Below are 14,247 nucleotides of genomic sequence, written 5' to 3'. Positions count from 1 at the left end.
GTTGTTACTGCTTTTGTGCTATAGAGTCAGCCCTGACTCATAGTGACCCCTCCTTGGGTTTCTGAGGCAGTATCACTATGGAAGTAGATTGCCCCATTTCCTTCCGAGGAGCTGGTGGGTTTAAACTGCCAGCCTTCTGGTTAGCAGTCAACTGGCTTAGGCACTATGCTACCAGAGTGGAGCTTAGGGGCTCTATTTTAGGAACTGCCTGGGACTTGGATCATGGTGGCAGGAGGCTAGGGTCTGGGCTGTTTTGTGAAGGGACTGAGCCTCTGTTTATGGTGCACTCAGTCCTCTGCCGCATCTCTCTCCAGGCCCAGGACCTCACCTGCAGCCAGGCTTGGGCAAGAGGCTGAACTGTGTCCCTCCTCATTCCTGGTTCTTAACCCTGCAGCCAGCTAACTGACCTCTGGTGGGCAGGACTGGGCCTGCGGAGCCAGGATGGCTTCTCCCCTTTGCTGCCTTTTCTGTTGGTGTTGATGCTACTTGTTCCCCGAGAGGGAACCCCCTACCCTCACTCCTACCCTGTTGTAACCCACCCTCACACCCTGTCGTAACCCCACCCTCACTCCCTAACAGAGTCTCCAGGAGGTCACTGGCCAATCCCCCTCTCAGCTGCCCACAGCTGCTGCCTCAGAGCCTTGCAGGAGCCTGCTCACTCAAATCTGAGGCCATCTTGACCCAGTTTTACAATAAGCCCCGCCTCTTCCCTGCTCCACCGCCCTCAGCCTCCCCTTCACCTTGGAAAATGGAGCAGGCCCCTGCAGAACACCCTATCCCTTTCACTTATGCTGCTGCAGGGGAAAGGAGCTGCATTTTTCCTCCTGGAAGCTGTAGCACCTGGCAGTGAGGCGCTCTGCGCCCCTTCCCAGTTGTAGTCAACTTCCCCTCACTGTTCATTTGGGCCCAGGTTCCTCATGGAGGCACTTTCTAATTGTCAGCACTATTGGAGAAACATGCCCTTCCTGGAGAGGAAGTTCCCTGTCACCAGAAGAACTTCAGGAAAGATTGTGGCAACTGGAGCTAAGCGATTTTAGGGTGCCTTCCAACTTCTAAGGAATATAAATCATGCCCCTGGTTAAGGGCGGCTGAAGCTGGGACCAGGCTGTGTTCCCGGCCCCCCTCTTGGCTGCAGGGGTGGCAGGGTTTACTCTTGGCTGGGAGCCTGCGGGAGAGCAACAGTCCTTTCATGGGGGCCTGGAAGCAGGGAGACACTTGTGGACTGCCAGGCCTCCCTTAGGTCTTGTCATCTTCCAATGAGGGACGAAGTTTGATCTGTTACCAGCAAGCAGACATCCTACAACTGTGCCTTGTGCATTGTCATTTGCTGCTATGGAGTTGGCCTCTAACTCATGGCAACTCCATACACAGTGGAACAAAATGCTGCCCCGTCCTGCACCATCCCCAACATCAGTTGAGGCTTAGTCTGTTGTGATCCATAGGGTTTTCACCGGCTGATTTTCAGAAGTAGATTGCCGGGCCTTTCTTCCTGGTCTATCCTAGTCAGAAAGCTCCACTGAAACCTGTGCCGCACCACAGCAGCACTCAAACCTCCCCTGACAGGTAGGGGCTGTGCGTGCAGTGCATTGGCCAGAAACCGGCCAGGCCTCCCTCATTGAAGGTAAGAATTCTGCCACTGAACCACCACGGCCATTATGTCTTACACATAAAACAAAAAACCAAGCTCACTGCCATCGAGTTGATAACGACTCATAGGAACCCCCACTGGGTTTCCTAGGCTATAAACCTTTATGGAACCAGATTGCCTTATCTTTCTTTCCTGGAGCAGCTGGTGGGTTTGAACTGCTGACCTTTTGGTTAGCAGCCAAATACGCTAACCACTGCACTACCAGAGTTCCTTAGGCCTTACACATGGCAGGTACCTAATATGACTTAAAGAACAAGTTAAAATTGAATAGAAAACAATCATGAGTATATGTAAATCATTTTGGGGCCCTGCTGGACTGCCAAGACTTTGATGAGTTTAAGAATATCCTGGCCAAGTGTGTTCTGTAGTATTAGAGCATTGAATTCCCAAAGGGAAAAAAGGAAGAAGAGGTATGAGGCGTCTTGCCACAGGGTTTATATATCTTGTTTCGTTTAATGATTTTAGCCCTCTGTGAAGGAAGGACAATTCCTATTGTACAGATGAGGAAACAGACTGAGGGCTCAGTAACAGAGCTCAGGTTCTGTGGTAAGAGGTCGAGCTGGGGGTTCAATGAGGTGGTTCTCAAAAGTGCATGTGATGTCCTCCAAGCTGTGGTGGGGGGCTCAATGGGTTTGCCCCACATCCCCAGCCCTGGTATCAGAATCTAAGGCCTGGTCCAGAGTTTGTCCTGAGGGGGTGGGTGAACATGTCAATGTGGCCTCTGCGTATCCCAACTCAAGTCTATTGCCCACAACTGTGCCAACCTGCCCCCCCCAAGCCTGGGCCCAAACAGCCATCAGACCCCTAAACAACAAATCCCACATTGTTCCCCCAGCTGGCCCAAGCTGGAGGGACAGTGGCTCTTTCCCAAGGCCTGGCTGGCCAGCTGACTAATTCTGCAAGCCATTCACGTTGGCAGGCCCCGGAGCCTGCGGCTGTGGCTGGGCCTTGGAGCCACCATCTCTCCCCATCAGCTCCTAGCTAGCCAACCAGCATGGCAGGGGACATCCTTTGTGGAAGAGGCCCTCAAAATAGGATGCTGCAATGCCCCCCCCCCTCACCCCTGTGCTTTCCGTCCTCAGCCCTCCCTATCCCAAGCTTCACCTCAGGTCACCCAGCCTCACTCTGACATGCCTTCAGAAGCAATCAGTTCATCCAGGACTGGGGAGTGGATAGAGAAGGGGTTGTTAGGAAAATAAGGAAGAAGTAGCCTTGGTCCTTCACTGGCAAGTCTACCTTTGGCTCCCTCTCCAGCCTGCTGCCCCCTACCTTCTCCAGCCTGCACCCTCCACCCATCTTAAGTTTCTGCAGACAAAGCTAGGGGTTTCAGTCACCATGGCAACAGGTCTGCTGAGAGATGGGTGGGTGTCATTCCCCAGCACAAAGGGTGTGCGCATGACAGCACTGTCACCTAGCAACGTCTCCCTCTCTCTTGGCGGAGTCCCCGACCCTGGGGGTGGATGCCAGGGAGAGAAAATAAGGCCATTAAGATCCCCAGGAGAAAGGAGGGAGGAGACTCGGACATGGGGCAGGCTGAGGCCAAGGGGTGTGGGTGGGTGGACAGAGGAGAATGGTGCCCAGGGGCCACTCAGAAACCCCTGCTCCCTTATGCCCCTCTCGGGTCCCTTCCTGAGGTCCCGTGTGAATGTCCTAGGTAGTCCTAGGCTGAAGTCTCAGGGTAGACCCCAGAGCTGAGCTCAGACAGGGAAGAATTGTTCCAAAGAAAGCTGGCCTTGTCTATGGCAGTGAGTGGTGCATAGGCTAAGGCATCACTTCTGGTCAACCTTGTGTTAGCTTCTCAGAGGCCAACAGGGAAAAGGGTGACGATTGGAAGGACCCTGAGAAGTGGAGCTAGGGGAGATGGGTCTCCAAGGCTGGGAGACCAGCAGGAGGAGCTGAGGGCATGTTGGTGGTAGGATGTGGCTCTGGCAGGAATGGTGGTGTGGCGGGGGTGGGGTGGGGGCATGCAAGGGACAGGCAGCTGGGCCGTCTACAGGCAAAACAGTCCATTCTAAGAAACTGAACAAGAGCCGCTCTCAGAATCAGAGAGACTGGGAAGCCTCAGGGCTCACAGGGGAAGTCCACTGGATTCCTTCCAGAGAGTGCTTTATGGAAGGAGGATTAAGAAGAGGTAAGGGCTCCAGAAAGGATAAGTTTGTAGCCTTTTGCCTTCCCAGGGACCGCTGGGCTTAGGTCAGGATGAGGACTTGGTCCTCCAAGCTTCCCAAGTCCTCTATCCTCTCTGTCCCTTAAAAGTCATAGAGCCCCAAGAGCACATACAGTCACTGGGCTGTGTGAGACGTCAGCCCCAGGCCAGGAAGGGCCAAAGGAGATCAGGAGGAATTACCCCAGGACACTGTCAGGACCCAGGGAAGGCCCTGGAGCATCAGAGCACTGCCAGCATATGGCACAAGGAAATTTAGTGTGCACAGGGGTCATTCTACCTAGTTTATTGTTTTTCAAGAAGGGCCTTCTACAGGGAAGCACCTAACAGAGGAGATTGGGATAAGGCAACACAGGGTACCTCCAAGAAGGGAGGAGGAAGGAGAGAGAAATCCTCTGGAAGGAGACAAGGTGCTGGATAGAGGGGGCATCCAGGACTAGGACAACTCCAGTCCAGGAAAAAGGGTGCCAAGCCAAGTTGAGCTGAACCCTGAAGAGCCCCCTACTCCAGGATGGCATCCCGGGGTGGGAGGTACAGAAACAGTGCTTGGCAACTAAAATAATAGAATCTAGTTCCAAGGCAGAGGGAGAGAATAGTAGAGTTGGAACTAAGAGAGGGTAGGTGAGGGTCAAGTTCTGACTCCCAATGGAAGAGACTAAGAGTTTCTGGGAAGTTCTAAGGACCTAGAAGCATTATTGTCCACCAGTTGAAAGGGCTGGGAGGCCCCAAAGATGACAGGGAAAAACCCCTTGGGGAAGGGGCTTTGACATGCCCAAACTTCAACAAGAGGAACAAAGTTCATCTCTAGATAGCAAGACAGGCAGAAAAGCAAAACCTATCAGGAAAGAAACACCTGGCACAAGCTGGGGATGGCACTTCTCCTGCCTCACTCTGCCCCTGCTCTGTGCCTTGTAGCTCACGCCTGGCCTCAGCATGGTGTGCCCAGGGCCAGAAGCGGCGGAGACTCCCTGGGCTTGTGGAAGTAGATGGAGGAGGACATCTCAGTCTTGAGCTTGTTGTCTGAGCCGTTGTTGGTGGTGGCCTCAGAGGCCCCACACTCCTCACAACAGCAGCAGCAGCAGTCCAGGAAGGCCTGGCCTAGCGGCCTGCAGATACACAGGAGGAGCACCGGAGTAACAGCCCCTTTGAAGAAGGTGGAGAACTGGTTGATGAGATCCAGGAGGTCCAGGGTCTGGCGGGTCAGCTCGGTGGAGAGGTAGGCCACCACGAGATTGCAGACATTCTCAGGGAGGGTGCAGAGGGCGTACAGCACCGTCAGGCCCACCACAGTGCTGTTGAGTTGGCTCTCACACTGCTCGTGCTGGCCTGCCCGGCACTCCGGCTTCCTCCCTGGGGGGCCCCGCACCCGCCATGTCACCAGCTGGCAGGTGACAGTAAAGAGGATGGGCAGGCAGAAGTAGCAGCCAAAGTACCACCACATGCGGGCATTCTGGTAGGTCATCACCAGGGAGTAGAGGGACTCAGGCAGGCTGGTGGAGGGTTTCATGATGCAGGAGTCCACAGTGCCCGAGGCAGGGGAGGGTTCACGTGCTAGCTGCCACAGCAGGAGCTCGGGCACAGCCAGCATCATGGAGCCCACCCAGATGACAGCCAGCTTGGCCAGGATTGACTGGCACCGCTCGATGGGCCTCACCTTGGGCAGGGTGCTTGTGGCCACGTGGAAGCGGTCAATGCCCAGGGCACAGAGGCTGAAGGTCGTGACCCCCAGAGAAGAGACCTGTGGGCAGAATGTGGGGAGACAAAAGCATTTGATCAAAATTCACGGGGACAAGGGAAGATGCCTTGGTTTCTGGCTTAGTCAGACCAGGAATTGAGTAATAATTATAGAAATAACATTAATATTACCACCATTTAGTGAGCATTTGTTACATAACAAAGGTCTCTGAGCAGCACAAATGATTTGTACTTGAGTACTAATTAAAAAGGAGCTCTGGTGGTGCAGTGGTTAACGTATTCAGCTACTAACTAAAAGCTTAGAAGTTCAAAACCACCAGCTGCTCTGCAGAAGAAAGATGAAGCAGTGTGCTTCTGTAAAGATTCACAGCCTTGGAAACCCTATAGGGCAACTCTACTCTAACCTATAGGGTCGCTATGAGTCAGAATTGACTCGATGACAGTGAGTTCGGTTTTTTGTTTGTTTGTTTTTTTGATACTAATCTAAAGGTTGGCAGCTCAAACCCACCAAGCAGCACAGCGGAAAAAAAAAGCCTAGAGATCTGCTTCCATAAAGATTACAGCTTGGAAAACCCTATGGAACAGTTCTATTCTGAAACACATAAGGTGACCATGACTAGGAACCAACTCAACAGCGACAGGTTTGGTTTAGTTTACTATGTGCCAGGCACTTCACGTGCACTAACTGGTCAACTCCTCACAGCAAACCGTTTCACAGAAGAAGAAATGTAGGCACAGGCAGGATGAGTGAACGGCAGAAGTGAGGTTCAGACACAGACCTGCCTGACTCTTTCCACCTTGCTGCTTTTCTCTCTGGCTAGGGGATGAATGATCTGCATGCCACAGACTCCTTACCTCTCTGAAAGACTTTGGAAAGTTGTCTGTAAGAAAGAGCCCAGACAAAGATGTAGAAGTTCTGGGTCTTTTCTAGTCATATCACTTCCTTTATCCCATCATGGGCATGGAGAGAATGATCTTAGGGAACATGGCTTACACACGCTCACATATTCACCATTCATACACACTCACACACTCACACTTGTATACACTCACACACACATTAACAAAGCACTGACACGTGCATGCAGGCACATGACCACACACACTTGCACACTCATTTACATACATACTCTCACATACATTTACACACACAATCACACACATCCATCCTCCTCACCCTGTCCTGAGAAGCCTAGAACCCGGCTGTGTAAGCCAGCAGCCCCCCACCAAGCCAGCCTGTACCCACCATCCCTGCCACGCTATTCACTGAGCCAACAGGAAAATGATCCCGGAAGCCAAGAGGAAGAAGCTAGGACAGCAGGGGAAGAAAGTGCCAGAGGAACCCTCCCAAGTTGTCAAATGATGTTCAACCATATTTAGGGATTGCATTCAAATTCCCTCCTCCTGTCCAAATTCCTCCCTCTTCTGGCTGGGGGAACACAAGCTCTCATTTATTAGCACTGCCCCCACTGCCCTTGGTGAGTGCTGTCTCTGGGCCCTTGCAGGGGAGCCTAGGCCTGTGGAGGAGCAGCCTTCAGGCTTGACCAAAAGCACTGTGCTCTCTCCTTCTTTCCTTACATCTCAAAATATCTCGAGCTTTATTCCAGGCTTCCTTCCCCCATTCTCTCCTGGGATCCCATTCTGACCTCCTCCCTGTAACAGGGTTCTGGGGCAGGGTATTTTGTCCTCCAACTCCCACACCATCACCCACCCTAGAAAGGAGGACTCGCTAGATCACGGATCCTCTCTCTCCTCCTCCAGGAGGAACGGAGGGTGGTCTAGGAGAACTAATACCAGACCCTACAAATCAGGTAAGCTAAGACGCATGGTTGAACAAGGCCAGGCTTCCAGTGCTCCACCAGCCATGTGCAAACACATCTGTCCTCCTCCCCTCCTCCCCTAGACCATGCCCAAATAAAAGCACCATTTATTGAATTATTTTAATTCTAAGCACTTTATAGACATTACCCATGTAATCTTTCAGTAATTCATTCAAATAAAAAAACTCAAATCAAACTTATTGCCATCGAGTTGATTCAATTCGTGGTGATCCCTCCTTGGGTTTCCGAGGTGGTATCTCTACAGAAGTAGATCGCCCAATCTTTCTTCCAAGGAGTGACTGGTGGGTTTGAACCACCAGCCTTCTGATTAGCAGTCAAATGCCTTAGGCACTACACCACCAGAGCCTATTGTTATTATATTCAATTTACAGATGAGGAAACTGAGATTTGGACAGGTTAAGTGACTTACCTCAGCTAGTGAGGGGCAAAGCTTGGTTTGTAATCCAGTTTGCCCAATTTCATGGTCCTTGTGTCTAACAAAAGGAGCTGCAGTGGTTAAGTGCTGGCCTGCTATTTGGGAGAAAGATGTGGCCTGCTGCTCCCATAAAGATTATAACTTTGGAAACCCTGTGGGCAGTTCTACTCTGTCCTACATGGTCACTATGAGTCACAATTGACTTGATAGCAATGAGTTTGGGTTTTTTTGTTTTCTAACAAAATGTACTCGGTAGCTTAGTGCCTAAGGCACTTGGCTGCTAACCAGAAGGCTGGCGGTTCAAACCCACCAGCCACTCCTCGAAAGGGAGATGGGGCAATCTACTTCTGTAGTGATACTGCCTCGGAAACCCAAGGAGGGGTCGCTATGAGTCGGGTCCAACTCAACGGCACATAACAACAACAAAATATACTTTCTAACAAATATACTTTCTGGCCTCACAGCTCACCAGGGTTGAAAGCACAAGATGTAGAAGACCCAGTTGTAGGGACTTCTATCCTTCTGGTAGTTTTGGGCCACCATTAGGCAGTCTCCCTGGGTTTGGAAGGACAGAAGAAGGCTATACAGACCGCTGAGCCTCAGAGAGTGTCCAAATCTGAAATCGTCACTAATGCACAGTGGATTGGGGACAGATCTGGGAATAAAACCGATGTCCGGATGCCCAATCCTGATTCCTTCTCCACCCTAGCAGGTCAGTCATGCCATACAATGTCAACCACTCTCAGGAGGAACAGTAGCCCTCACAAGGAAGCCACACTCACTACGGTCCCCACTGTGTACCCTCCACAGCCAACGTTTTCAAAGGCTCCTTTCTTATTTTGTATTCTCATATAGAGACAGTGGCTTTGCTATGTCTCACACAAATACACAGAGATTGGTATATTTTTGCAGTGCTCTCGTTTAGCTGTCTCTATTTGATCTACGAGAGCTCTGGTGGCATAGTGCCTAAGGCATTTGACTACTAACCAGAAGGCTGGTGGTTCAAACCTACCAGCCACTCCTCAGAAGGAAAGTTGGGCACTTTACTTCCATAGAGATACCACCTCAGGAACTTGAGGGGTTGCTATGATATCTATACCCATGTGTCATTTTAATGTACAAGTTCCCAGAAAGCGAGGGCATGGTGATATACACTAGAATTACAGAATGACCAAGGTGGAACAGGCCATGTGGTCAACCCTTCTTGTTTGGAAATAAAGAAATTGGAGAGAGATATGACCCACTCAGTGATACCCAGGATGTCAGTGACAGAACTGGGACTGGAGCCTTCCATGAGCTGGCGTCCAGAGCCAGGTCTTCCCTTCAAAGAGGCTTTGGAGGTTACTGGTAGTGATGGCAGCAATGATGCCAACAATGACAGCAATGAAGGGAAGGAAGAGTCTTTCCTTCTGATGTTAGCATTCAAGGGGGGAAGATACCTGCTTGATGAAGGAGGCGGGGTGCTGTGCATGCCTGTAGGGAATTGGGATTTCCCTTTAAGCACTGCTTAGAGAGGCAGGGTGGAGCTTTGGTAGCATAGTGGCTAAGGCCCTTGATTGCTAACCAGAAGGCTGGTGGTTCAAACTCACTCCTCAGAAGAAAGGTTGGGCAATCTACTTCCATAGTGATACCACCTTGGAAACCCAAGGAGGGGTCACTATGAGTCAGGTCCAACTTGACAGCACATAACAACAAGAGAGGTAGGGCAGTGAGGAAAGAAGGGGAACTGTGTGTATGGGGCAGCAGTAGTGGACAAAAAGGAAGGGAAAGGAGACACAACAACAGACTGAACAATTTCTTGGGTAGAACCATGGATGAGGGTTAAGACAGGGAGAGGCCAGCTTAGAGTAAAGAGAAAGGGGGAAAGAGTTGACTTGCGGCTGCTCCTGAAGCAAGAGACCAGACTGGGGCTGGAAGCCAGGAAGAGTGCATCTCTACCTGACCCACCATTCCCCCTGGCCTGCCTAATCTGTCCCAGAGCTACCAGGAACCAATATTGTATTTGTCTCCTTCCCAAGCTGGAGGAAAAGACACAAAACAGAGAAAGAGCAAAGCTCCAGCCTCTGAGTTCCCCATATGTCCTGATGGAGACCTGGAGCTCCTTCCCTAGATTGCAGCCCCACCAAGCTCTAACAGGACACCACTCACCTCCATGAAGGGCACAGCCCGGCAGGAAACATCACCCAGCAGCCTCTGCTTAGTGATCTCATTGAAGATGACAACAGGGAGGCAGAAAAAGAGGACCAGGAAATCCCAGAGGGCCAGGCTTGCGAGGATGGAGTTCCAGGCACTCTTCAGGTAGTAGCTGTGCCACACGATGCACATGACCGACAGGTTGCCCACGATGCCCACAGCAAACACCACCAGGGCCAGGAGCATGATGGCATAAGCACTGTAGGAGCTCTCAGTCACTGGGTACAGGGGGTTCTGGATCTGCAGCCTCCGCCCCGGCGTCCCCGTCAGGTTGCCCCATGGCTCCTGCCCGCTGCCTAGGGTGCCCCCATCCTTGTCTGGGTTGGGGGTAGTGGCCACCAAGAGTTTGGTGGGCTGCAGATCGGCAGGGTGGATGAGCCGGGGGTACTCAGCCCACTCCTCGGGTACATACTGCTGTACCCCTTTAGCCTCGTCATCCTCAGTGCCTCTCTTGGATCGATTCTGCTGCTGCTGGGCTGCTACTTGGCGACTGCTCAGCTCCACTGTTGACACCACAGCTAGTGAGACAGCCAGGGGCCACAGGCACTGCATGTCTGGATGAACAGGAGGCAGCTGCCCCAGAGAGAGAAGGTGAGGGCAGGGGCCCGAGTACCGGGCAGAAACGAGAGCGGCAGCTGGCCCCTTGGTCCGCCTGCAGTCCGGCGTCTGGCATCGCCTGCCTGCTCCAGTAGACTCGAGTGCTCCCTCCCACCCTGCTGGCCATGGGCTGGGCAGGGCCCTCTGCTGGACACAGAGCACTCTTTGCTGCCCTCACTCATCTCACCCACCAGGACGCTCTTGTTCAGGGATCCCAGGACCACAGCATGGCAGACCCAGGGGACCTCAGAGGCCACATGCTCTAAGGCCCTGAAGCCAGAGAGGGAAATTGGCTTGCCTAGCGTCACACAGGTGACTCTGAGTGGTGCAAATGGTTAATACCTCAGCTGCTAACCAAAAGGTTGGAGTCTCAGAAGAGGTGCCTCAGAAGAAAGGCCTGGAAATCTACTTCTAAAATATCAACCATGGAAAACTCTATGGAGCACAGTTCTACTCTGACACATGTGGGGTCACCATGAGTTGGAGATGACTCAATGGTAACTGATAGGGTCACACAGTGACGTAGGAACAGACCAGAACTGAGGCCTGGTCTCTGATTTCTCCTGCAGGAGACCAATCTAAGGCAGCTGCTACATTTGAAACTAGGTAATAATGCTCACCATCACTTTTTGAACACTTACTAGGTTCCAGCACCCAGCGATTTTTCAGTTAACCCTCACAGGAGCTCAATGGTATGAGTGTTGTTATAATTATCACTGTTCAGATTAGGAATCAGGGGGTAGAAGTTAGTCACTTGCCGCATAGCTAGTTCATGACTGATCAAAACCCAGGACCTGGATCTAACTCCAGAGTCTGTGCTTGGAAATCAGTACTGCTCTCAACAGGCAAGAGCCGTGTCCTACCCACACAAGCTCTCCACCGAAAGCAATAACAAACAGAATTTTATAACCCCACATTCTGACCTAGACATGGGATGGATGTACATTTGCAATAACAAATATATACCGAGCACCTGCTGTGTTCTAGACACTCAGTCTGTGTAAAAGGTAGACCTCTGCCACCAAGGAGTTCGCAGTCTAAAGGAGGAAAGAAACATGTAAATAAATCATTATAATTCAGCATGATGGATGCTGTGAAAGGCAAGGGTTTGGAGCTGAGAGAGCCCAGAGGAGCCAGGGGACTCTGAAAGGTCTCTCAGATGAGAAGGTGATATTCGAAGGGACCCTGAAAAATGACTGTAAGTTTCCCAGAAGAGCAAAGAGAGAGGAAGGGGGCTCCAGACAGAATACACAGTCTGTACAAAGGCACAGAGACGTTCCCAATACAGACTACAACATGGGTGAACTTTGAAAACATTATGCTGAGTGTCATGGATCAAATTATGTCTCCCCAAAATATGTGTCAACTTGTCTGGGCCATAATTCTCAGTGGTTTGGTGGTTATGTAATGATATAATCACCACCACCCCCTGCCATGATGTGCTCTGATGTGATCAGCCAATCAGTTATAAGGGGATTAGGGTGGTATGCAACACCCTCACTTAAGTCATAGTCCTGATCTGAAGTAAAAGGAGTTTCTTTGAGGTGTGGTCTGCATCTCCTTTGATCTTACAAGCAATAAAAGGAGACAGAAATGAGTAGAAAAAGGAGGGACCTACTACCATCAAGAAAGAAGAGCTGAGAGTGAACATATCCTTTGGACCTGGAGTCCCTGCACTGAGAACCTCCTAGACCTAGGGGAAGATTGATCCCAAGACACATGGAGATCTCCAAGGAATGTCAGGCCCACAGATATTGTAAGGAGACAAGGACCTTCCCCCAGGAGCCAACAGAGAGAGAAAGTCTTTCACTAGAGCTAGCACCTTGAATTTGGACTTCTAGCCTCCTAAACTGTGAGGGAACAAATTTCTGTTTGTCAAAGCCACTCACTTGTGGTATTTCTGTTACAGGAGCACTAGAGAACTAAGACATTGAGTGAAATAAGTCAGTCACAAAAGAACAAATATTGTATAATGTAAATATTATATGATGACCTGTCTGGAAAATATAGTTAGTGTATAAAGTCTAAAGTTTATTAGTGGTTACCAGGGGCAGATGAATAAAGAGGATTCAGTGCTAAGGGGACACTGAGTATTTATTAAGTGCGATGGGAAAAATTTGAAAATGGTGATGGCTGAACAACATGATGAGTGTGTTTGATGTCACTGAACTGTACGTGTGAAGACTGTAGAAATGGCAAATATTCTACCTATATACTTACCACAACTTTTTTTTAATTAAAAAAAAAAAAAAAAAGAACATCAAAAGAGAAGAAAAAGGCACAGAGGTGTAAAGTGGGAGGATGTACCTGAGAGAGAGCAAGCAGGTCAAGGTGGCTGGGATGCAGGGAGGGCAGGAGAGAGCGTGGGAGTTTGGAGCAGGCAGGACACTTGGAGAGGTCAGTAGAAGAGGGGCCAGGAAGGACTTTGTATGCCAGGCTCAGGAATGGAATTTTCTCCTGAAGACAACTGAGAGTAACGAAGGTGATTAAACAGAGAAACAGTGACCAGACCAAATTATTTTACAGGGACCCCTATTTAGCAGCTGGGAGGATGACAGCCTGGAGCAGTGGAAGGCAGGGGCAGAGGGACCTGTTAAGAGGCGACAGTCTGGATGATGAGAGAAGCCCAGATTCGAGAAAAACTGGCCATTAGTACTGAGCAGCTTTGGCTGTACATGGGAGGGTGGGTCAAGGCTGACCACCAGGTACTGGGTGGACAGTAAACCCACTCACTGTGCAGGAAACATGAGGAGACCCTGGTGTGAGGAAGAAGGATACACTCGGGTGGAGGTGCGGGAGAGAATCATCTGCAGCCCTTACAAAGGCTAGAGCTGGGTGTGGAGACCTAGGGGCTTCAGCAGAGCACACAGTGGGGGTGGGGGTGGGTCATGCTGCTAGGCAGTGTGTGGAGTGTGCAGAGGGAGGTGCAGCACCCTGTACTGGGCTGAATGGTGTCCCTGTCAAATTCATGTTCTCCCAGAATGAGAATGTGACCTTACTTAGAAATAGCATATTTGTAGCTATAATCAATCTTACTGGATTAGGGTGATGTTCTGGTTACCTAGTGCCACTCTGACAAGAAATATACCACAAATGGGATGGTCTTAACAAACAGGAGTTTATTCTCTTACAGGTTGGAGGCTTTAAGTCCAAGTTCAAAGTGCCAGGCTCCAGGGCTGGGTGAAAGCCCCTCAATCTTGGGCTTCAGTTCTGCCTCTTGCTCCCGGCCCACTGAAGTTAGAGGTTTTCTTCACTCAGACAGCTGCTGGCTGCTGAGGCTAACAAGCCCAAGGTCAACAAATAAAATGGCACAGTCCCGATGTTACCAAACCACACAGCAGTCCATTAACTCAAGTCTCTTGAAAGTCCCAAGGTCAGCAGAGCATGGCAGGCTGCTGAACAATGACACGGCTGCATGCAGGGTTCAAGCGTGCCATGGGCTAGAGATTGTTCCCCAAGGCTTTTCCTTATATACAGGAACCGAACCACATCCCTAAGGCAGCTACTCAGCTTCTCACAGTAGATTCCACCATTGAATTGATTACCAGTCTCATCATTGGGAATACTACATCCAACTGCCCAGCCACTCAACCAGGCCTAGCCAAGTTGACACAAAAACATAACCACCACACTTGGGTCCTAGATAGGTCTAGTGTCCTTATAAGTGAGAAATTTGAACACAGAAACACAGAGG

General features: G+C 50.6%; 1 protein-coding gene across 1 annotated transcript; it reads right to left on the bottom strand.

The window, feature by feature from the left end:
• Window positions 1–4,740: 4,740 nt before the first annotated feature.
• On the bottom strand, window positions 4,741–10,508 carry GPR37L1 (G protein-coupled receptor 37 like 1). The gene is made up of 2 exons (XM_007941131.1): window positions 9,912–10,508; window positions 4,741–5,550 (listed from the first exon to the last, which is right to left on the bottom strand). The coding sequence occupies exons 1-2, from the start codon at window positions 10,506–10,508 to the stop codon at window positions 4,741–4,743; spliced, it is 1,407 nt and encodes a 468-aa protein (XP_007939322.1).
• Window positions 10,509–14,247: the final 3,739 nt, after the last annotated feature.

This window comes from Orycteropus afer, unplaced genomic scaffold (genome assembly GCF_000298275.1).
Source record: "Orycteropus afer afer isolate SDZICR_OR568_19922 unplaced genomic scaffold, OryAfe1.0 scaffold00075, whole genome shotgun sequence".
Classification (NCBI taxonomy): domain Eukaryota; kingdom Metazoa; phylum Chordata; class Mammalia; order Tubulidentata; family Orycteropodidae; genus Orycteropus; species Orycteropus afer.
This window is presented reverse-complemented; position numbering and strand designations above follow the sequence as displayed.